The sequence below is a fragment of the Chiloscyllium plagiosum genome, unplaced genomic scaffold (genome assembly GCF_037043375.1).
Source record: "Chiloscyllium plagiosum isolate Xiang-an unplaced genomic scaffold, Cpla_swu_hap1 HiC_scaffold_31, whole genome shotgun sequence".
Classification (NCBI taxonomy): domain Eukaryota; kingdom Metazoa; phylum Chordata; class Chondrichthyes; order Orectolobiformes; family Hemiscylliidae; genus Chiloscyllium; species Chiloscyllium plagiosum.
Window position 1 is genome coordinate 55,633,481 of NW_028270169.1, and position 24,473 is coordinate 55,657,953.

A 24,473-nucleotide genomic window follows, 5' to 3' on the forward strand; every position below is an offset into this window, starting at 1 on the left:
CTGATTGAATGATTGTGTCTGTCTTTAATTTGAAAATAAATCTTGCCCCCCCTTGAATTAATTTGAACCATTAATATTGCTCACTAGATTTTAGTTGATAAAAGTGAACCATGTATATCTGAGTCTAATAACATTCAGTTATATCAGCCTGTTAACCCAGAGGGAAGTGCTAGGAGTCAGCCATGCACTTGTCAGATGTTTGGTGTCTGGGTTCATGTTGTACAGCTATAACAAGCCTTGTTTATATTTTTCCTACAAACCTAAAAGGCATTTGGATGGGTATGTGAATAGGAAGGGTTTGGAGGGATATGGGCCGGGTGCTGGCAGATGGGACTAGATTGGGTTGGGATATCTGGTCGGCATGGACGGGTTGGACCGAAGGGTCTGTTTCCGTGCTGTACATCTGTATGACTCTGATCACCGCTTATGGAGCTATCGAGTGTTTTTAACATGAAAACCGGCTGTTGAACCTACCAGGATTGGCTGGTGATTTTCCTTCAGACCGTCCCAGCTTAGTTCAGCTCTGCAAAATATCACAGCTTCTTGTTCACATCCCCTTCACGTTTCTTTCTCCACTCTCCTTTTAGATGCATGTCTGCTGTCTATCACTCCCTGGTCAGCAGATGTCATAGTCTCACCACTCTCTCTCTTGTTAAAGGTGCCTCTCCTTTAGCCTGGGATCCGGGGTTTTACCCCTTTGTTTTGTGTATTAGATTGATGATCAGCTCACCTGCCCAGAGTTGCTGATATGCAAAGACGTTTAGTTTGTTCTGATAGATATGCAGGTGAATTTGGTGGTGTTCAGGTGAAGTGCGCTTTTTTTCTTTTCTTGTCAGTGGGATGTGGGTATCATGCTCTGAATCAGCATTACTTGTCCATTTCAAATTACCCTGGAGAAGGTAGGGATGAGCTACCACCTTGAACCACTGCAGTTCCAGAATTTTGACCCAGCGACACTGAAGGAAAGGTGATACCATTCCATGTCAGAATGGCATAGACTTCCTTACACAAGGAACTCCAGACCATTCTGACTCTGAAATGAATCACAAAGAATATATTGCACAAGGAAGTCTCTGTTAGTTCTTATTTACACATTGTAGATGGTGGAAAGACTTTGGAAAAATCAGAGGGTGAGTTACTTGCTGCAGAATTCCCAGTCTTTGTCTTGTAGCCACAATATTTATTTGGCTGATGCAACTAAGTCTTTTTTTTTTGTCATCAGCAAAGTTGATGATGGGGGATTTAGAGCCGAAGGCATTAATAGCAGTTATACTCGAGCTGGACTGTATTGGTGTTGTGGGTGATGTCACACTTGCTGGAACTAGGCTGAACTGAGGGGACAAAGTTGTAATGTAGTCCTGCTGAACTGTACATACTTGAGAACTATTCATTTGTCTGGTATAAGTCTTTGTCCAGAACCCAGTTGTGACATTTTGACAGGATTTAGTGGTTGTGATGCCAATGAATGTGATTGGGAGAAGGTTAGATTCTCCCTTGTTGATGATGGTCATTGCCTGACCTTCTTGTTGTTAACGTAGCACCTATCAGCTACAGCCTGAATGCTGTGTTGGTCTTGCATGCAGCCATAGAGTGTGTGAGCATGTGAGATGTTGTGAATAGTGTGAAACATGGTGCATTCATCAGCGTACATCCTATTTTAGATTTGATTAGATCACTTAGTGTGGAAAGAAGCCCTTCGGCCCAACAAGTCCACACCGACCCACTGAAGAGCAACCCACCCAGACCCATTCCTCTACATTTACCCCTTCACCTAACGCTATGGGCTAATTCACCTGACCTACACATCTTTGGACTGTGGGAGGAAACCAGAGCACCCGGAGGAAACCCACGCAGACACGGGGAGAATGTGCAAACTCCACACAGTCAGTTGCCTGAGGTGGGAATTTAACCCGGGTCTCTGGTGCTGTGAGGCAGCAGTGCTGTGAGGCACCACTGTGCCACCGTGCTGCCCATTCCTGACCTTATGTTGGAGGGCAGGTCATTGAAACAGCTGAAGATGGCGTGTGTAGACATCCTGTGAATGGGACAGCATGTGGGAATCACTTCAGAAGCTTCATTCTTCTAACGATCAATTAATTTATAAAGAAGGCCAACATTAAATCTCTCTAATAAAGTAGACCAAAACGAGAAGGATTTGCTCCCAATATTGAGGTGAACATTTCCAGGATGTCAAGGAAGTGTTTCATTTACATTCTTGCACGTGGTGGTAATTCGGACATAGGGGATCGATCAAACCAAACAGCCCGTATTTGCAATTCACCCACTGTGTGCTAAACCTCCTGCAGTCCCCTGATGAGCAGCCCTGTGGGATTGGAGGTCGGTGACGGCAGATATTAGCTTTAGTTCGGATGTATTTTGAAGATGTTTTGCATTTTCTACAAAACAGATTAAGCATTCATTTGTTAAATTGTGACTTCCTGACAGATAAACAACCGTTAGCTAACAATCTTCATGTGAAAGCAGGGCCCATATAAGTCTTAATCCACCAGCCCTGAGAGACAGTTCTGTCTATCGTTTGGTCTGAACTTTTACTTGTTTATCTAGTTTCATAAATCAGTTTGAAGCATGTTTACATTGTCCTTGAATGTTTAGTGAATTAGGAAGCATTTAAATGAATGAACATTGAAACAAATCTCCATCTTCAATGACTGTTATTCTCATCTTGGACGGATTCCTCAATCAGTCTTTGAAGAGCTGTATTATGGAAGCAAACACGCTGTTAACTGAAAAAGACCTGTCCCATTTCATACTTAAACACACAGACTCTCTTGGGTCTGTGCAGCTTAACTTTTTCAAAATAAGTTTGCGTATGTGCAGCATCATCCAAGTAACTGAGCTGCACACGTACAAGTGTACACATGAGGTTCCAGAAAGCAAGCAGGGAACATCCATCAGTTTCTCTGAGACCCGTTTCCCCCGCATTCCTGATGCCTGGAGCATTGTGCTTGGATCTCCTCAGGAGATAGACAAAGTGGATGGAAAACCCAAGGCTCGTTAGGCAAAAATAAGTTTGTGAAAGTCTTCCCCCAACTAAGTTGGGTAGCTAGTCCACTGGCTATGTTGTCCCTATTTGCAGTACCTTGTATTGCAGATCAATTTAATACAATCTGACCTTTTCAGTTTATCCGGGCAGTGTTCCTGCTGTTTCTCAGGCCCTTCAGAAAGACTCCACAAAATAATATCCTACTCCAACGGCGCCCATCTTCTGGGCTAAGAGTTGTTTGAAACCTAACTCTGCCCTACATAGCCTGAACATGTAACTCCTGAATTTGTCTCAGCTCCATGCATTAAAATAGCCCAAGTTTTTATTTGTTTGTGAATGCTTCCTTTTTATATGTCATTTTAAAATCCTGTTGAGTTTCAGCAATGAAACATACTTGCTGTGGGTTTTCATATCTTGTCTAACAATTCTATTACAGTGCGAGGGGAGGTGCAGCACTGTTAGAGTGCCCCAAGTGCTCTCTCTATAGATGTACAGATTAGATTAGGTTCTCTGTAGTATGGCAACAGGCCCTTTGGCCCAACCCTCCGAAGAGTAACCCTTACCCTATATTTACCCCTGACTAAAGCACCTTAGTGTTGGCAATTTAGCCTGGCCAATTCACCTGGTCTGCACAGCTTTGGATTCTGGGAGCAAACCGACACAGACACAGGGTGTAGGTGTAAACTCCACACAGACAGTCACCCGAGGTTGGAATCGAACCTGGGTCCCTGGTGCTGTGAGGCAGCAGTGCTAACCACTGAGCCACCGTGCTGTACAGATCCTGTGCCACTGTATTGAAGGACAATTGTTACTGGAGTTTATGAAGGGTGTCCTAGCTGATATTTATCCCCAGTCAACATGATGAAAACAGATTATTTGGTCTTTGTCATAGTACTTTGTGGGTGGCACGGCAGCACAGTGGTTAGCACTGCTGCCTCACAGTGCCAGAGACCCGGGTTCAATTCCTGACTCAGGCGACTGCCTGTGTGGAGTTTGCACGTTCTCCCCGTGTCTGCGTGGGTTTCCTCCGGGTGCTCCGGTTTCCTCACACAGTGCAAAGATTTGCAGGTCAGGGTGGATTGGCCATGCTAAATTGCCCGTAGTGTTAGGCAAGGGGTAAATGTAAGGGAATGGGTGGGTTGCGCTTTGGTGGGTCAGTGTGGACTTGTTGGGCCGAAGGGCCTGTTTCCACACTGTAAGTAATCTAATCTAATCTACTGTTTGTAAGACCTTGCTGTGTGTAAATTTACTTCCAACATGACAACAGTGGCTCCAATCCACAAAACACTTCAAGGTGCTGTGAAGTTGTGAAAATTGAGATAAAAATGCCAGCTTGTTCATTTGAATTCCCTTCCTGATCAGTTGGTCTTGGGTCAGGTTGCATTCTGTTTGGGGAGTGATGAATAGAGAAACTCTGTGGCAATTCCATTGCAGTTTTACAGTGCTCCAGTTAAGATGGTCCCGACAGAGGGCGATAGTGGAGAACTGTGTTCAAATTACCAACTTTGTTCCAAGTTAAAAAACACACAACACCAGGTTATAGTCCAACAGGTTTAATTGGAAGCACACTAGAGCTTTCGGCCACAATCTCCTGATGAAGGAGCGTCGCTCCGAAAGCTAGTGTGTTTCCAATTAAACCTGTTGGACTATAACCTGGTGCTGTGTGATTTTTAACTTTGTACACCCCAGTCCAACACCAGCATCTCAAAACCATGACTTTGTTCTACAGTGTTAGTAGGACCAGCAGGTACTGATTGGCTCTTAAGGTACCTTCACCACTTTTGCATTTTAATATAACTAGATCATTAACTGATTTAACTTGCAGTGAGTATGGCAGTTACCTGTCTGTTATCGGTTACAGTTGTCAAATCAATATTTGATAGATAAATGATTTGGAAGCTGCTAATAGGTCGAGAGCCTCCATTGTAAACTCTCTCTGTCCTCAGACACCAATTGTTTATTGTTTGACTAACTTATTCTTTTTTTCTTTTTCTCTTCCATGTTTCATCTGAACCAGAATTGCCAGCTGAAGAAGGTAAATATTAACTTTCCCATTTTGGAATTTTAAATGAACTGATTTTTGAATTGCTTTGGGTTTGCGATGGCCTGTTAATCTCGTTTTGGTGTTTGATTGTACTGTGAAGAAAAGATAAGTATGAACAAATTATTTTAAACAAAAGGTGGACTTTCATATGAATGTGATTGTTACCAAATAGAGGAGAGAATTGACAAGAAACATTCCCAGTTTCAAGGCTGTCTATACCCAAAACAAAATCCTGAGCTAGATTCCACACTCCGATCCAATGTCAGAATGCTCTCTTTTGACCAAACGTTTAATCACCCTGTTATGTCTTTTCTATCCTCTATCTAATCCAAACCCCAAATTGGACAAACTCCTCCATCACTACTTGAGTCAATGCTCCACTCCTCACCCTCTTGGGGAGTCCAGAACTAGAGGGCATAGGTTTAGGGTGAGAGGGGAGAGAGATAAGAGACCTAAGGGGCAACTTTTTCACAGAGGGTGGTACGTGTATGGAATGAGCTGCCAGAGGATGTGGTAGAGGCTGGTACAATTGCAACATTTAAGAGGCATTTGGATGTGTATATGAATAGGAAGGGTTTGGAGGGATATGGGCCGGGTGCTGGCAGGTGGGACTAGATTGGGTTGAGATATCTGGTCGGCATGGACGGGTTGGACCGAAGGGTCTGTTTCCATGCTGTACATCTCTATGACTTTATTTATTCTGCTTGCTGTATCTATACTCACCACCCTATAATGCTCTTGCAGGTCCTCTGCACCTCAGTAAATTGGCCTCTAAAGCTTTAGTCCTCCCCTTTGTCTTTCCATGATTTTTACATCACTTTGCCAAGATCCCAGGGAGGTTGAGGATCATTTAAGACAGTTTGATATCGCAGCATGTGATGTTCCAGAGTAAAAACCCCAGTGACTGTGCAATGGAGGCAGTAAACATCGAACATTCCAGCACAGTACAGGTCCTTCGGCCCTCGATGTTGCGCCAACCTTATGAAACCAATCTGAAGCCCATCTAACCTACACTATTCCATTACCATGCATATGTTTATCCAATGGCCATTTAAATGCCCTTAAAGTTGGCGAGTCTACCACTGTTGCAGGCAGTGTGTTCCACGCCCTACAACTGAGTAAAGAAACTATCTCTGACACCTGTCCTATATCTATCACCCCTCAATTTAAAGCTATGTCCCCTCGTGCTAGCCATCTCCATCCGAGGAAAAAGGCTCTCGCTGTCCACCCTATCTAACCCTCTGATTATCTTACCTCTTAATTAAGTCACTTCTCAACCTTCTGTCTAATGAAAGCAGCCTTACGTCCCTCAGCCTTTCCTCATAAGACCTTCCCTCCAGACCAGGCAACATCCTAGTAAATCTCCTCTGAGCCCTTTCCAAAGCTTCCACACCCTTCCTATAATGGGGTGACCAGAACTGTACGCAAAACCCCAAGTATATCTGCACCAGAGTTTTGTGCTGCTGCAGCATGGCCTCATGGCTTTGAAACTCAATCCCTCTACCAATAAAAGCTAACACACTGTATACCTTCTTAACAACCCTATCAACCTGGGTGGCAACTTTCAGGGATCTATGTACCTGGACACTGAGATCTCTCTGCTCATCGACACTACCAAGAATCTTACCATTAGCCCAGTACTCTGCCTTAAACTCCATTTGCCACCTCTCAGCCCAGCTCTGCAGCTTATCTATATCCCTCTGTAACCTACAACATCCTTCATCATTATTCACAACTCCACCAACCTTAGTGTCATCTGCAAATTTACTAACTCATCCTTCTATGCCCTCATCCAGGTCATTTATAAAAATGACAAACAGCAGTGGATCCAAAACCGATCCTTGTGGTACCCCACTAGTAATTGAACTCCAGGATGAATACTTTCCATTAGCCACCACCCTGTCGTCTTTCAGCTAGCCAATTTCTGATCCATCCCATACCTCCATATTTTGTGCAATAGTTTACCATGGGGAACATTACCAAATGCCTTACTGAAATCCATATACACCACATCAACAGCTTTACCCTCATCCACCTGTTTGGTCACCTTCTTAAAGAACTCAATAAGATTTACGAGGCATGACCTACCCTTAACAAAATCATGTTGACCATCCCTAATCAACTTATTCCTTTCTAGATGACAAGTCCTATCTCTTATAACCTTTCCCAACACTTTACTCACAACTGAAGTAAGGCTCACTGGTCTATAATTTCCAGAGTTGTCTCTACTCCCCTTTTGAACAAGGGGACAACATTTGCTATCTTCCAGTCTTCTGGCACTAATCCAACAATGACGACATAAAGATCAAAGCCAAAGGCTTGCAATCTCCTCCCTGGCTTCCCAGAGAATCCTGGGATAAATTCCATTTGGTCCAGGGAACTTATCTATTTTTACACTTTCCAGAGTTGCTAACACCACCTCCATATGCACCTCAATCCCATCTAGTCTAGTAGCCTGTATCTCGGTATTCTCCTTGACCACATTGTCTTTTTCTAGTGTGAATACTGACTAAAAGTATTAATTTAGCACTTCCCATATCTCCTCTGACTCCATACACAACTTCCCATTACTATGCTTGATTGGCCCTAATTTTACACGAGTCATTCATTTATTCCTGATATACCTATAGAAAGCCTTAGGGTTTTCCTTGATCCTATCTGCCAACGACTTAACTTCCTTAGTAAACCATGGCTCCCGCGCTCGACAACTCCTCCCTGTCCAATAGGTACATACTTATTTAGGACCCGCAATAGCTGTTCCTTGAATAAGCTCCAGATTTCATTTGGACCATCTCCTTTCCTTTCCCATCCTATGTGTCCTAAATCTTGCCTAATTGCATCATAATTGTCCTTCCCCCAGCAATAATTGTTACCCTGTGGTATATATCTATTCCTTTTCATCGCTAAAGTGAATATAACCAAATTGTGGTCGCTATCACCAAAGTGCTCACCTGCCTCCAACCTAACTCCGACCTGGTTTGTTACCAAATCCATTATGGCATTGCCCCTTGTTGGCCGATCTACATACTGTCAGGAAACCCTCCTGCACACATTGGACAAAAACTGACCATCTGATGTACTTAAACTATATAGTATTCTTCGTCAAAATTTGGAAAGTTAAAGTCCTCTATAACAAATACCCTGTCACTCTTGCTCCTATAGAAAATCATTTTTGCTATCCTTTCCACTACATCTCTGGAACTATTTGGAGGCTTATAGAAAACTCCCAACAGGGTGACCTCTCCTCCTTTCCTGTCTCTAACCTCAGCCCATTCCACTTCAGTAGACGAGTCCTCATCAAACGTTCTTTCTGCCACCGTAATACTGTCCTTGACTAACAATGCCACACCTCCCCCTCTTTTACCATCTTCCTTGTTCTTACTGAAGCATCTAAACCCCGGAACCTGCAACAACCATTCCTGTCCCTGATCTATCCATGTCTCCGAAATGGCCACAACATTGGAGTCCCAGGTACCAACCCATACTTCAAGTTCGCCCACGTTATTCCGGATGCTCCTGGCGTTGAAGTAGGCACACTTCAGACCAACGTCTTGCTTGCCGCTGCCATCTTGCAAACTTGAAATCTTATTCCTGATCTCACTACTATCAACCTCCTGTATACTCGAACTACAATTTAGGTTCCCACGCCCCTGCTGAATTAGTTTAAACCCACCTGAAGAGCATGAGCAAATTTTCACTCCCAGGATATTGGTACCCCTCTGGTTCAGGTGAAGACCATCTTGTTTGTAGAGGTCCCACATACCATAGAGCTCCAATTATCCAGGAATCCAAAACCCTCCCTCCCTGCACCATCCCTGAATTTCTGCCTTAGATGCCCATCTCTCTTCCTACCCATGTCATTAGTGCCTATGTGGACCACGACTTAGGGGTGCTGCCCCTCCCCCTCAAGCATCCCGAAAACTCGATCAGAGATATCACAAATCCTGACACCTGGGAGGCAACACACCAACTGAGAGTCTCTCTCATTCCCACAGAACCTCCTATCTGTCCCCCTAACTATGGAGTCTCCAATGACTAATGCTCTGCTCCTCTTCCCCCTTCCCTTCTGTAGTATGTAGTTAGTTGGTCAGTCAGCCTTATATATGTTAGTCATGGAATGCATTTGTAACTGCAGTAAACATAGATTAAGATCCTATAGCAATGTAAATTGCAAGTGTTATTAATAAACTTCAAGACGTCTGTCTTAATGTGAACTCCATCTTCGTGGTATATGTTCCATGGGATAACATGGGGAACAGTTGATCTTGGCAGCAGTGTGTGACCCAAGGCCACACTGGCTACTGTATGGCTGATACTGACCTCTTACTCCCTCCAGCATTAGGAGTCACTCCTTCAGCGATCTGGCCTTCCAAGTTAAGGCCCTCACTTTGCTGCTCCCTCAATTCCTTCAAAAACCTCCGAGGCATCTGTTCTGATAATTCTTTTTTGTCCACGTCTCCTTTTTGTTCTTGTGCTTGGTGACCATAATCTTACTGAGCACTCTGGGATATACAACAGTACAGGCCCTTCAGCCCATGATGCAGTGCCGAGCAATTACCTTAATCTAAGACCAACCTCACCTACACACCCCTCGATTTACTGCCGTCCATGGGCTTGTCCAGCAGTCACCTAAATACCCCTAATGTCTCTGACTCTACTACCACCGCTGGCAGTGCATTCCACACACCCACCACTCTCTGTGTAAAGAACCTACCTCTGATATCTCCCCTATACCTTCATCCAATCACCTTTAAAGTTATGACCCCTCGTGACAGCCATTTCTACCTTGGAAAAGTCTCTGGATATCTACTCTATCTATGCCTCTCATTACCCTGTACACCTCTATCAAGTCACCTCTCTTCCTCCTCCTCTCCAGTGTGAAAAGCCCTAACTTACTCAACCTCTTCATAACACAAGCCCTCCAATCCAGACAGCATCCTGGTAAATACCTTCTGCACTCTCTCTACAACCTTCCTATAATGAGGTGACCAGAACTGGACACAATATTCCAAGTGTGGTCTAACTAGGGTTTTATAGAGCTGCAGCAAAACCTCCTGGCTTTTAAACTCAATCTCCCTGTTAATGAAAGCTAAAACACCATAAGCTGCCTTAACAAACCTATCGACTTGGGTGGCAACTTTGAAGGATCTATGTACGTGAACCCCAAGATCCCACTGTTTCTCCATGCTGCCAAGAATCCCATCTTTAACGCTGTATTCAAATTCGACCTTCCAAAATGAATCCCTTCACATTTATCCAGATTGACCTCCATCTGCCACTTCTCAGCCCAGCTCTGCATCCTGTCAATGTCTTGTTGTAGCCTACAACAGCCCTCGACATTATCTACAACACCACCGACCTTTTTGTCATCGGCAAACTCACTAACCCACCCTTTCCCTTCCTCATCCAAGTCCTTTATTAAAAACTACAAAGAGCAGAGGCCCAAGAACAGATTCCTGTGGAACACCACTGGTCACCGAGCTTCCAGCCACAACCACTCACCATCATCTTTTGGCCAGCCAATTCCGTATCCAGGCAGCCAAATTTCCCTGTATCCCATGCCTCCTAACTTTCCGAATGGGCCTACCGTGGGATGGGCCTAATCAGATGCCTTACTGAAATACACCACATCCACTGTTCGACTTTCATCAACATGTCTCGTCACATCCTCAAAGAGCTCAATAAGGTTTGTGAGGCATGACCTGCCCCTCACAAAGCCATGCTAACTATCTTTAATCAAACTAAGTTTTTCCAAATAACCATAAATTTTATCTCTCAGAATCCTTTCCAGTACCTTGCTTACCACCGATGTAAGACTGACTGGTCTGTAATTCCCAGGGATTTCCCTATTCCCTTTCTTGAACACAGGAACAATATCCACCTCCCTCCGATCAGCCAGTACTACTCCCGTGGAGAGTGAGGATGCAAAGATCATTGCCAGAAGTGCAGCAAGCTCATTCCTTACTTTCTTAGTAACTTTGGATATACCTGGTCCGGCCCTGGGGACTTATCTATCTTGATGCTTCCCAGAACTTCCAGCACATCCACTTCCATAATATCAATCTATTTGGGCCTATTAACCTGGTCCACTGTGTTCTCGCTCTCAACAATGATGTCTCACTTGCTCTCTCTCTCGTGAATACTGAAGCAAAACACTCATTTAAGGCCAGCACCACCTCTTCAGACTCCAGACACATGTTCCCTCCACTATCGCTGATTGACCCTACCCCCTCTCTGATCATTCGCTTATTCCTCAAGTAAGTGCGGAACGCCTTTGGGTTTTCCCTAATCCTTCCTGCCAAGCCTTTTTCGTGCCCTCTCCTAGCTCTCCTTAGTCCATTTTTTGAGTTCTTTCCTAGCTACCCTGTAACCCTCTAAAGCTGTGCCAGAGCCTTGTTTCCTCAACCTTAAGTAAGCTTCCTTCTTCCTCTTGATGAGAAGTTCCTCTTCTCTTGTCATCCAAGGCTCCTTCACCTTACCAATCCTTGCCTGTCTCAGTGGGACAAAGTTATCCAACACTCTCAAGTGCTCCTCTTACAGCCTCCACATTTCTGTTGTGCGTTTCCTGTAAATCAAATGTTCCCAATTTATACTCCTCAGCTCCTGCCTAACAGCAGTATAATGCCCCCACACCCCCGCCACATCAAATACCTTCCTATCCCTCTCCATGGCCGCGGTAAAGGTGAGGCAGTTGGGGTCACTGTCACTGAAATGCTGTCCCACCAAGAGATCTGACACCTGGCCTGGCTCGATACCGAGCACCAAACCTCTACCCAACTCCCCCAGTCGCCCTATCTACATACTGAGTCTGGGATCCCTGATTCCTGGAGTCAGGAATATCTCACTGAGCAGAAAATAATTTGGAATCACTTTCCCCAAATGACTGAACTACATGCCTGGTTCTCATTGGACTGAGTACTAGCCAGTCAAATTGTGGTGAAGATTAGACCCCAGTCTTCTGCAGATTGTACTGGTGACAGACAAGGAGATCATTGTGGTAGCTGAGTCAAGGGAATGATATCAACAGAATAGAATTCTCTTGACAAAGTAATCTCATCTGCTTCAGCAAGTTAAAACCAGTACTGAGGTGGAACTAGGCCTGTTTGCAATTGTGGAGTTGTTACTGAATTCCATCTCTCCACATCTTTGGGAAAACATGGAAACCAAGTAAGTCTTCCATGAAGGGCTTTTGCCCGAAACGTCGATTTTGCTTATTGCACCTTCAGCCGTACCACCTTCAGTCAAATGATCTCTCTATAGTAGGAAGGCTGCCTCCGGAGAGTCAGAAATTACTGATGGCTAGTATTCAGTCTTGGTTCTGTTTTGGGGTGGTACGGCTGAAGGTGCAATAAGCAAAATCGACGTTTCTGGCAAAAGCCCTTCATCAGGAATAAAGGCAGTGAGCCTGAAGCGTGGAGAGATAAGCTAGAGGAGGGTGGGGGTGGGGAGAGAGTAGCCATGCTACTCGGATGCTGCCTGAACTGCTGTGCTCTTCCAGCACCACTCATCCAAAATCTGGTTTCCAGCATCTGCAGTCATCGTTTTTACCTTTTTACCTGGTGCAATAAGGAAGCCTAGTGTTTGCAAGTAGCACAGGCGTACCTGAGTGGGCCCCAACACTGCATCTACATGCTGGTTAGTTTGATACGCTGTCTTTCACCATGCTGTAACTAGGCTGCGTGTCTGCTGTTCAGGAACTGGGAACCTGTAGGTGATTAAACTGTGGATGGAGCCAAGTTGTGACATGTACCAGCAAGTTCTTTTGAATGTAATTGCATTGAGATCTACAGCATAATCGGGTGCTCTTGATCCCTTTTGATTTGTACGTCTCCCTCAGGATGTGGGTGTTGTAGGCTAGGCCAGCGTTTATTGTCCGTTCCTAATTGCCTTTGCGAAGACGGTGATGAGTCGCCGTCTTGTAACAAAGCAGTTTGTGTAATGACATTATTCCAGCAACACTGTTGGGAATTCCAAGAATTTCAAAAGGGAGAAATGACTCAACTACTCCTAATTCTCTGTCAGGGCTGCCATTTGGAAAGCAGCCACTGTGAAGGGAGCTGTGTGCTTCCAGATCCTGCCACTTGTTTCCACGGCAACTTGGGATGGAGTGAGACATGCTGCAGGTCCCAGCTCAGCCTGTTTGGCTGTACCGAAGTCAGGGCTTTGTGGAGCTGCCAAGTGCTGTCAGATAGGTGGGGTGGTGGGGGCACCTCTTTGCAGAGATGTCCTTTAGTGTCATAAAGACAAGTAACTGAGAAAGGTCCTGCACTGAATAATTTAAATGTAAAAGGGAGTAAAAACCAATTTGTCAACTTGTGCATATACTTTCTTGCATATATTTAGCCACCAGCCTTAACCTGGAGATGAGCGTTTTAATAATGTAAGAGCCAGAACGTGTCTATGAAACCCTACCACAGTTAATTCGACACAGACACAGACACAGACACACCCACACACAGTATGATGGAACTCCAGCCACAGTCAATCTGCTGCTGCTATCAGGTTAACAGGCTCAACATTTATTTTCCACAAAGCGCTTCTTTTTCTTTCAAACCAACCTATTGTTTTACAGACTCTCGACCCTCCACACTGAAGCAGCCACCCACTCCTCTCCCAAGGGATTGACTGCGCAATATTTCATCCAAGTGCTACGATGCTTATGATGTGACTCGTGCCTGTAAATGATTGCTGACTATTGAACTATGGGAGGCATCATTTGTTCCTGTCATGACTTGATCTCCATCCTGCAGTCCTTCCACTGGAGGCTGGGGGGGTGCTCTCTGGCTCATCGAAGTGTTGCACTTTTATTTTTGTCAGGCTAATATAGGGTCTATAAGTTTGCTCGCTGAGCTGGTAGGTTTGTTCTCCAATGTTTCATCCCCATGCTAGGTAACACAATCAGTGAGCCTCTGGTGAAGCGCTGGTGTTCTGTCTCACTTTCTATTTGTGTCTTGTCTTGGTGATATCATTGCTGGTTCTTTTTCTTAGAGGTTGGTAAATGGGGTCCAAATCGATGTGTTAATTAGAGTTCTGGTTTGAATGCCAGGCCTTGAGGAATTCCTGTGTGTGTGTGTCTCTGTTTAGTCTGTCCTAGGATGGGTGTGGTATCCTCCTTCATCTATGTGTAAGGATACTAGTGATAGTGGGTCATGTCTTTTGGTGGCTAGTTGGCGATTGTGTATCCTGGTGGCTACTTGCCTGCCTGATGTAGTGTCTCAAATGTCATTTACAAAATACCCTGTTAGGACTGCAACAAACACTACAACAGGCAGGAAACTAGCCACCAGGATATGCAAACACCAACTAGCCACCAAAAGACATGACCCACTATCACTGGCATCCTTACACATAGATGTAGGACACCACTTCGACTGGAACAACACATCCATCCTCGGACCGGCTAAACAGAGACACGCATGAGAATTCCTAGAAGCATGGCATTCCAATGGAACTCCATCAATAAACACACCGATTTGGACCCCGTTTACCAACCTCTGAGAAAAAGAACCAGAAATGATATCACCCACCACAACAGACCAAGACACACAAATGGAAAGTGAGATAGAACACCAGCGCTTCACCAGAGGCTCACTGATGATGTTACCTAACGTGGTGATGAAACATCTGAAAACAACCCTACCAGCTTAGCGAGCAAACTTACAACCTGAGCTACAAATCTTCTCAAAAATTGCAACTAGGTGTCTATGCATTTTCCAGACATCTTCCAGATAACGTTTTCCTCCTGTGTTCCTGAGCTGGAAGTTGATGCCAACATCTACGTTTGGACCCCTTCAATGATGCACCCTGCTTTTTTTTTAAACCTGCCTGTTGGTTCTCCTCCTTTTGAGACAAACTGCAGTTTTACTTATTAAATGTGCCTAATCTGTCAGTCTGTCCACCACTAATGAGTTTTGGTTTCTTTATATTTTCCAGGGAAGTCTCTGTGGCAGCTTGTGCTGGAGCAGTTTGAGGAGCTGCTGGTGCGAATTCTCCTGCTGGCTGCCTGCGTGTCGTTTGTAAGTAACCTCCGTCCCCATCTTGGTGGGCTCTGCGGCCGAACCTGTGACCCGTGCTCCCCGCAGTCTCTGGGATCCCAGGCATCTTCTCTTGCTTGCCTGCAGTTTGTTTTACAAGTGCCCTCTTTACTGAGGCCGACTGGGAATGCGGGGCCGGGGTTGGGGGGGGGGGGAGGGGGGAGGAGGCTGAACTGTTCTGTCCAACCCTATTCCTCCCCGTGGTCACCTCTGTCCCAGGATTCAGCTGGGATTTCTTTCACCTGGAGTTGGAAAAGCTGCAATTGGCTTCTCAAATAGAACAAGCCCCCCCCCACCCCCCACCGAACCGTCAGTCCTGAGTGGATCAGGGGTGCGTTGCTTGAGAGATGAGATTCAATTGGATCCTTAAATCGAGTATTGGACAAATATTCGAATGGGTTTAAAAAAAAATTCACAAGGCTGTTAGGACACAGCGGGGGATTGGGATTAACTAAATGTCTCGCTCAAAGTGCCCAGCACAGCTACAATGGTCAGAAGACTCCCCATCAGTGCTATACATTTCAATGAACCTTTCTAGCTGGCTTCTCACTGAATAGCATTCAGCTTAGAATCTTCGATTCTCTACGGTGTGGAAACAGGCCCTTCAGCCCAACAAGTCCACACTGACCCTGCAAAGAGTATCCCACACAAACCCTTTCCTCCAGATTTAACCGTGACTAGTACACCAAACCTACACATCCCTCGACACTATGGGCAGTTTAGCAATGCCGATTCACCTAACCTGCACTTCTCTGGATAAACTTTCTAACCCCAATCTTGGTCAAGTTGCTAAAAGCAGCCCTCCCCAGATTATTACTGTTGCTAGTGAAAAATTGGATTTGGTTTCATGTGAAGCTTGTTCATTCTCCATCGGGATTGAATGTTTTCCGCGCAGGAATTCCTGACTTTGCATGTCACACTTACTGTTGCATCACTCTCCACTATTGCCCAAGGTTTTTCTGTTCATTCATGAGATGTTGGTGTGCCTGGCTGGCCAGCACTTACTCCCCATTCCTCATTACCACTTGTAGGGAGTGGTGAGCTGCCGCCTTGAGCCACTGCAATCCACAGTGCTGTTTGAGAGGGAGTTCCAGGATTTTGACTCAGCATCACTGAAGGAATGCTGATATATTTCCAAGTCAGGATTGAGTAACTTGGAGGGGAACTTGATGCCCTTGACCCTGTCCTTCAGGGTAGAAGAGGGTAGTGAGTTCAGAAGATCCAGTGAAGGGGCTTTGGCAAGATCCTGTAGTCAATCTCGTAGATGGTACACGTTGATGCCACTGTAGTAAAGGGAGTGAACGTTGAAGGTGGATATGGTGCCAATCAAGTGAGCTACTTTGCCCTGGTTGATGTCAAACTTCGAGTGTTGTTGGAACTGCGACCATTTAGGGAAGTGGGGAGTATTCCATCACACTCCTGACTTATGCCTTATGGATAGTGGATAGGCTCTGGGGAGTCGGGAGGTGACTGACTTGCTGCAATATTCCTAGCTTCTGATATTCGAGCTATTCTTCTTCTTCCTGTTCTCAACTGAGTGGAAGTCCTGATCTTTTACCTGCATTTCAGATATCCCCCAAGAATTCCCCGTATCCTGACTGAGTGACCATTCTCTCCAGTCAAAGTTGGAAGTTGAGAGCCTTGGCTCAAACAGACCTGGTTGGTGTTTGCTCTTCACATGAACAACCCAGTAACCATCACATTTACCCACCTGGCTCAAAAAGCCCAAATGGAGCAATCTGTAATGTCTGATCTTAATGTTAGTGACCAGTAATTACTGGGGGATAGAGATGTATGTATTGAGGATCCATCAATGTAATAGCTGTCTCGCTGCAGTGGCCATCCAGGCAGGTAGGCTAGTGGTATTATCACCGGACTGTTAACCCAGAGACCCAGTTAATGTTCGAGGATCCAGGTTCAAATCCTGCCAAGTCAGACAGTGGAATTTGAATTCAATAAAATCTGGAAGTAAGAGTCTAATTTATGACCATGAGTTGATTGTCAGAAGAATCCATTTAGTTCACGAATGTCCTTTAGGGAAGGAAACAGCCATCTTCACCTGGTCTGAATGACGTGTGACTCCAGACCCACAGCAATGTTGCTGACACTCCATTGCCTCTGGGTAATGCTGGCCTCGTCTGCAGTACCCACATTCCATGAATTTGTCAAAAAAAACACCATAAGAAATAGAAAGAGGACCACGTGGTTCAGTCCCTCGAGTCTGCTTCATTACTCAGTAAGATCATGGCTGCCCTGACATTCCTCACGCCCACTTCCCTGCCCTTCCCCGATCAGGAATCTACCTCCGCCTTAAATGCACACACAGCTCCACGGCAAGGAATTCCAATGACCCACAACACTCAGAAGAAATTCCTCCTTAGCTTGGTCATAAATTGGCATCCTTTTCATTCTGAGACAATCCCCTGGTCCGACACTGTCTCACGAGAGGAAGAGTCCTCTCAACACTTACCTGTCAAGCCACTTAAGAATCCAATACATTTCAATGAGATTATCTCTCATTCTTTTAAACTCCAGTCAGTAGAGTCCCAAACTGTTTAAACTTTGATCATTATCCGGGATCATCGCCGTGAACCTTCTGAACTGCCTCCAATGGCATGATATCTTTCCTTAAATAAAGAGACCAAAACTGCTCGCAGTATTCCCAATATGGTCTTACTGGGACTTTGTACAATTGCAGCAGAATTCCCTACTCTTCTACAGTCCAACCCCCTTGAAATAAGGCCCAACATTCCATTAACCTTCCTGATTACCTGCTCCTCCTGTAGGTTAGCTTTCTGGTTTTTAGGCTTATCCCAGAAACGATGACTCTCCTGCTCCTCGGGGGGCAGGGCTGACCTGCTGTGCTTTTCCAGCACCACACTCTTTCGATTCTGGGTTTTGTGCACAAGGACCCCCAAGTCCCTTTACGTTGCAGCTTTCTGTTCTTCCGAAACTAACAAGGTCTGTGTTGTCAGAGGTGGTGTGTTTGAGATGGCGCATAAGGAAGGGGATAATACAGCATAACAGGGGGAAGCCCCAACACTGCTCAGGCAGATAAAAATCATCTTACTGCATTGTTTGAAGATTTTCTTTCAGGTGTCATGCTCTTTTACACACGAGTGCAATGATTGTTTGGTATTTATGTGGGAGTAAACTATGGATAAATCAAATACCCTCACAGTAATGCTGATGGCATTTCAAAGACTTCGTCATACAGATGTAAAGCACAGACCCTTTGGTCCAGTTCGTCCGTGCTGACCAGAAATCCTAAATTAATCGAGTCCCATATCCCTCCAAACCCTTCCTATTCATATACGCATCCAGATGCCTTTTAAATGTTGCAATTGTACCAGCCTCCACCACTTCCCTTGGCAGCTCATTCCATACACCTACCACCCTCTGCGTGAAAAAGTTGCCCCTTAGGTCTCTTTTATATCTTTCCCCTCTCACCCTAAACCTATGCCCTCTATTTCTTTACTCCCCGCAACCCAGGGAAAAGACCTTGTGTATTTACCCTATCCATGCCCCTCCTGATTTTATGAATGTCTATAAGGTCACCCCTCAGCCTCCAACCTCCCCTAAGGATTTAATCAGGTGACAATGGTTTCATGCAGAGGGTGGTGCATGTAATGGAATGAGGTGCAAGTGGTAGCAGTGGTGGAGGGAGGTAAAGTTACAACATTTTAAAAGGCATCTGGACGGTTATTTGAACAGCAATGGTTGAGGGGGATATGGGCCAAATGCTAGCAAATGGGACTAGGTCAGATTGGGATTGCTGGTCGCCATGCGCAAGTTGGATTGAAGTGTCCGTTTCTGTGCAGTATGACTCTATAAATCTCCTGCTTTTGTTTTCCAGCACATTGTTTGAAATGTACGATCTGTGAGAAATGAAAGGATTTATCACTGCTCACTGATTTGACATAAGTTGGCTAAATTCTTGAATGGCCTCTTGCTATGGAAGGGTTAATACAGCAGTTCAACTTCAAGCTAAACAAAAAGGGCATGATCCTGAAAAGGGCTCCTCTGGGGTTATGAGAAATACTTTGAGATTCATGAGAAAGAATGAACCCTTATATGACACACTGCCAATTGGATGAGAGTTGAATTGTTGGGGTTTTTGTGCTCGGTCCCTCCACCCTCATTTGCCTTTGATTTTTTTGAATGACAGGACGATGGTCGTAAGCTGCATTTCACGTCATTTGTGGAAGTGTATTTTATTATCTGGGTATAGGAGCTATGTCAAGAGCGCTCCAAGGTTTTGAGTGTGTGAATCTGACTTTGAAAGTCTGAACAGAATGCGTCAGATAGATGGTCTCCGCTCACTCCAAAAAAGCAAATAAACATTGAGTTTAACTATATCCAAACAAACCCAAACATCCCTCACATATACAAGACTATATTTACAGGCATCGAGCCCTTGAGCTCTGAGCTGAACTGCACATACTGAGGGTTATTTGTTGGTTGGACAATAGGAAGCTGAGTCCTCCATCAACAACTTTGCAGTCTGGATTTCTTGAATTTTATTTATTCTTTTGAAAGCCCGTCCCGAATTGCTGTTCAGGAGATGAGCTACCTCTTGAACTGATGCAGTCCTTTGAGTGCGGATCACTCTCAGCACTGTTAGGAGGGCAGTCCCACGTTTTGACCCAGTGGTGTTGTTGCCAATCAGGATGCTGTGTGACTCCAAGAGGAACTTGCAAGTTGCAGTGTCCTTGTGTTCTTGCTGATCTTGACCTTCAAGATGATAGAGGTCATGGGCTTAGAAGGTGCTGTCAAAGGAGCCTTGAAGGATTGTTGCAGGGCATCTTGGAGATGGTACACACTGCTATCACAGTCGGTCAGTGCTGATAGGTGTGGATGTTGAAGGTAGGAGATGGGGTATCTATCAGGTTGGCTGCTTTCTCCTGGATGGTGTCAGGCTGTCTGTGGTGGTGTTGGAGCTGCAACCATCCAGGCAAGTGGGCTGTGTTCCATGACCCTGCCTTGTAGATGGTGGACAGGCTTTGGGAAATGAGCAGAGAGTTATGTATCAGAGAATTTGCAACCTCTGACCTCAGCTTATAACTATTGTATTTTTACGGCTATTCCACTTCAGATTCTGGTCAATCGGACCCCCAGGATGATGATTGTGGGGGATTTCATTGATGGTAATAATATTGAATGACATGAGGTCCTAGTTTGATTCCCCCTGTTTGATATGTTTTGAAGTTGTTAGTTTTAGTCGGGTTGCAGGCAAACCTTTCAGTTGTGCCGTCCAACATCCCACTTCCTATCAAATTGAAATCAAACTCAAAACCTCTGCACCAATTCTTTCCTTGATGCCTCCAGTTCAAATACGGTTAATTTAAGAAATGAGTTGATTGTCTGGGCTGGTGAATAAGAGCTCACGTTGTGCAAGGTGTTATCGCTTGTCAAGCAGCTCTGCTTGTATGCAAATCCATTCCTTGACCTTGTGCCACTGTATAAACCTGTACCTTCCATCCACACACCAGCCCCACATCTCTGAGATCTCTGCACTCCCCCCCCCCCCCCCCCCCCCCCCCCCCCATTCTCACCTCTCGACTGGCTCTGATTTCTATTGCTTAGCATCTTTACCATTCCCTCCCTAAATCGCTTAAAACCTATAATATGGCTACCTTTTTTTTGGTCATCGCTTGTAATGACCAATTTCCTCACACCGACCTCCACCCCACACTAAAGCCAACACCAACCCCCACATCTTTCTCCTCCCCCCACCCTCCACCCCAAACTGATCAAGTTTGAAGTTTGTGAATTCCGAATGGAATTGATGATGCTGCGATTCACAGTTTCAGCGTTGTGGAAATGTGGAAGTGGCCAGCCTTTCTGACGTTATTACACATGCAGTTTGTCCCCTGCAGAAATCAGGAGAAGAGGGTGTGGGAGATGTGCAGGGGGGGGGGGGGGGGTGTATCACTGTATCCAGCTGGGTTTCAGCAGTCTGCTCAAGCTGGGACTGTTGGCACTTTTCAGGTTCTTTTCCACAGAAATTACCAGATGAGTTGGAACCAAGTTTGAGGCATTGCTCAAGTGGGATTAAGTAGCATCCTATTGCTAACGTATCATTCCATTTCCATTCTGAATGTTATCCAACTGTCTGGCTTCATGAATTGCCATTTGTGACCATTTATACATGATTGAGCAGTGTCTGGTGATGAGATTGATTGGGGAGACGCACTGGATACCTGTTTGATGCCACTGAGTTTTAATGGAAAAGGCAAACTCGGTGCTGTTCAGTGATGTGCTGATTATTACTGGTTATTACTGGTTAATCCAGCTATTGCATTCTGTCCTGGTGACCAACTGTTTTTTTTTTTTTAAAAAAAAGCCTGTAATACAGTTTTCCCTAGTTCCATTGGACACCAATTTGCAACCCCTTTATTGCAATGTCGTTACCAATTTGTTCTTGCTCCGAATCTGTTTCTCTGTGCTTGGATTCAAAAATCTTGTCATTGAGAAACCTGAAAGTTTGCGATGAAGGCACCGGAAAATGTTCAATTTTTCAATTGTATTGCAAGCCACAGAAGAATAATGATCTTGAGCCCAGTTCCAGAGACTCATTGTTCAGCAGAATAGCTACTCCTTGATGACTCCACTTCAGTGATGACTCCAGTGTCTGTCTGCCTCACTTTGAAGGCTGTTTTGTTCCATGTGTGTAAGGTGCCCAGAGAAGGAGAAAGAAGAACTGAGTTCATGGAGTTGGATTGGGTTATTCCCTCCTCCAACTCTATTTTAATTTAGTTCCCTCCCTCATTCCCTGCCCTCTCCTATATTGGTTAGATACCTAACCCACCTTGGTGGGTAGTGCCTGATAATTGTTCCTTTAAGTTGTAACATGGGTGGGGAAGAAAATGTACCGTAGTTTACAAATGGAACTTGTAGAGTTGGGCTGGCTGTAAGAAATCAAGGATCCTGGTCAACTAACTTAACCCCGAACCTCAGCAGTGGAAGTGGCAAGGATAGTACAGACAAACACTAATGTGAACCTGTGTATTGGTTAGTGCCATATCAAACCGTGCATTTACCAAGTTAGCTGTTGGGGAACTTACAGCTATGGTGATGACACTGACTGACAGTCTATGAATGTAGAGCCATCCTGTTCAAATATATTTGATTTTTGAATGCTAATGTTATCAGAATGAACTATTGAGAGGAATCTTTTTTTTTCTTCAATACCCGTTAGCTTACACACCTCACTCTGCATTGTCTAAGTTAAAGTATGAAGATGACATTTATGTTATTGTCAAACAAGCCTGCCAAAACCAAACTTGAAAACTCTCAAGGTTGGCTGATGATTCACTGTCACCTCACCTAGCCTTTTGTATTTCTATCCAAAATTGTCTCATCTACTCCCACTTCATCTTGGCTCATCCAGTCACACCTTGGCTTACCCACCTCTTTCACCTTAACTCGTTCACCTCCTCTTATCGGCACAACCATATTTCATCTCAGAGCATTAGCTGTGCAACAATAAGCAACCAACGAGAGCTGCAGGTCAATATTACAAAGCTTTTACGCAGCGTTATGCAGAAATAGGAAAGCTACACTGCAACAGGTCAGTTGCTTCAACTGGACAATGCTGGAGTTAAAACCCAACACAAGCCTTCCCCACTCTAATTATCTTTCCTCACCCATAATGCCCCTCATTTTCTGTTGCATTCATGCCCATCCTTTTGGAAACATATACGCTCTCTGCATCGATTACTCTAGCTGATACCATGTTCCACATCCTGGCCTCTCCTTTTGGAATGAAGTTTCCTTTACTTGGTCAGCTATTATCATGACCTTTGTCCCAGACTCGCTGACAGTAAGGGAACAGCTTCTCCATGTTTTGCTCCCACCCTGAAACTCTTACCTTTTCATGTCAGATGGCTGTCAGTTGTGTTGGAAGCAATTGGAGAGGATTTTTAGGAATAGATTTAGAAAAACATGACATAATTAGGGACAGTTAGCTTTGTTGAAACTTTATTGCTGGAACAGCACAGCAGGTCAGGCAGCATCCAGGGAACAGGAGATTCGACGTTTCGGGCACAGGCCCTTCTTCAGGAATGAGCAGAGAGTGTTCAGCAGGAGAAGATAAAAGGTAGGGAGGAGGGACTTGGAGGAGGGGCGTTGGAAATGTGATAGGTGGAAAGAGGTCAAGGTGAGGGTGATAGGTCGGAGTAGGATGGAGGCGGAGAGGTCAAGAAGAAGACTGCAGGTCAGGAAGGCGGTGCCGGGCTGGAGGGATTCGGCTGAGACAAGGTGGGGGGAGGGGGGATGAAGAAACTGGTGAAGTCCAAGTTCATCCCCTGTGGTTGGAGGGTTCCCAGTCGGAAGATAAGACGCTCCTCCTCCGACCGTCGCGTTGTTGTGGTTTGGCGGTGGATGAGTCCAATGACCTGCATATCCTAGGGGGAGTTGAAATGCTGTGCTACAGGTTGGTTGGGTTGGTTCGTCCGGGTGGCCCAGAGGTGCTCTCTGAATCGCTCCGCAAGTAGGCGGCCTGTCTCCCCAATATAGAGGAGGCCACACCGGCTGCAGCGGATGCAGTAGATGATGTGGGTGGAGGTGCAGGTGAATCTGTGGCGGATATGGAAGTTTCCCTTGGGGCCTTGGAGAGAAGTGAGGGGGGAGGTGTGGGCGCAAGTGTTGCACCTCCTGCGGTTGCAAGGGAAGGTGCCGGGAGTGGAGATTGGGTCGATGGGGGGTGTGGATCTGACAAGGGAGTCGCGGAGGGAGTGGTCTCTACGGAAAGCTGATAGGGGAGGGGAGGGAAATATATCCTAGGTGCTGGGGTCTGTTTGGAGGTGGCGGAAGTGACGGCGGATGATGCGCTGTACATGGAGATTGGTGGGGTGGTAGGTGAGGACCAGTGGGGTTCTGACCTGGTGGCGGTTGGAGGGGCGGGGCTCAAGGGCGGAGGAGCGGGAAGTGGAGGAGATGCGGTGGAGGGCACCGTCGGCCACGTCGGGGGGGAAATTGCGGTTAGCTTTGTACAAGGCAAGTCATGTCGCACTAACTTGTTTAAATGTTTTGAGAAGGTGATCGATGAGTCCAGAGCAATGGATGTTGTACACACTGATTTTAGTAAGGCTTTCAACAAGGTCCTTCATGGTAGGCTCATCCAGAAGATTAAGATGCAGGAGATCCATGGTGACTTGGTCACATGGATTCTGAATTGGTTTGCCCATAGAAGATGGAGGGTAGCGGTGGAAGGGCGTTTTTCAGGCTGGAGGCCCATGACTAGTGATGTTCCCCGGGGATCCGTACTCTGATCTCTGCCGTTTGTGGTATATCTAAATGACTTGGATGAAAAAAATAGATGGGTAGATTAGCAAATTTGCAAATGATGCAAAGATTGATGGAGTTGTGGGTAGTGTAGAAGGTTGTT

At 45.4% G+C, this 24,473-nt stretch overlaps 1 protein-coding gene across 2 annotated transcripts in view; it reads left to right on the plus strand.

Annotated features, from left to right (window-relative positions):
• Positions 1–24,473, plus strand: part of atp2a3 (ATPase sarcoplasmic/endoplasmic reticulum Ca2+ transporting 3) — a 203,933-nt gene that overhangs the window by 27,016 nt on the left and 152,444 nt on the right. For both annotated transcript variants that reach the window (XM_087977553.1, XM_087977552.1), the window contains exons 2-3: positions 5,022–5,039; positions 14,982–15,064. In XM_087977553.1, the coding sequence (XP_087833679.1) occupies positions 5,022–5,039; positions 14,982–15,064 (101 nt within the window). The remainder of the gene's footprint in view (positions 1–5,021; positions 5,040–14,981; positions 15,065–24,473) is intronic.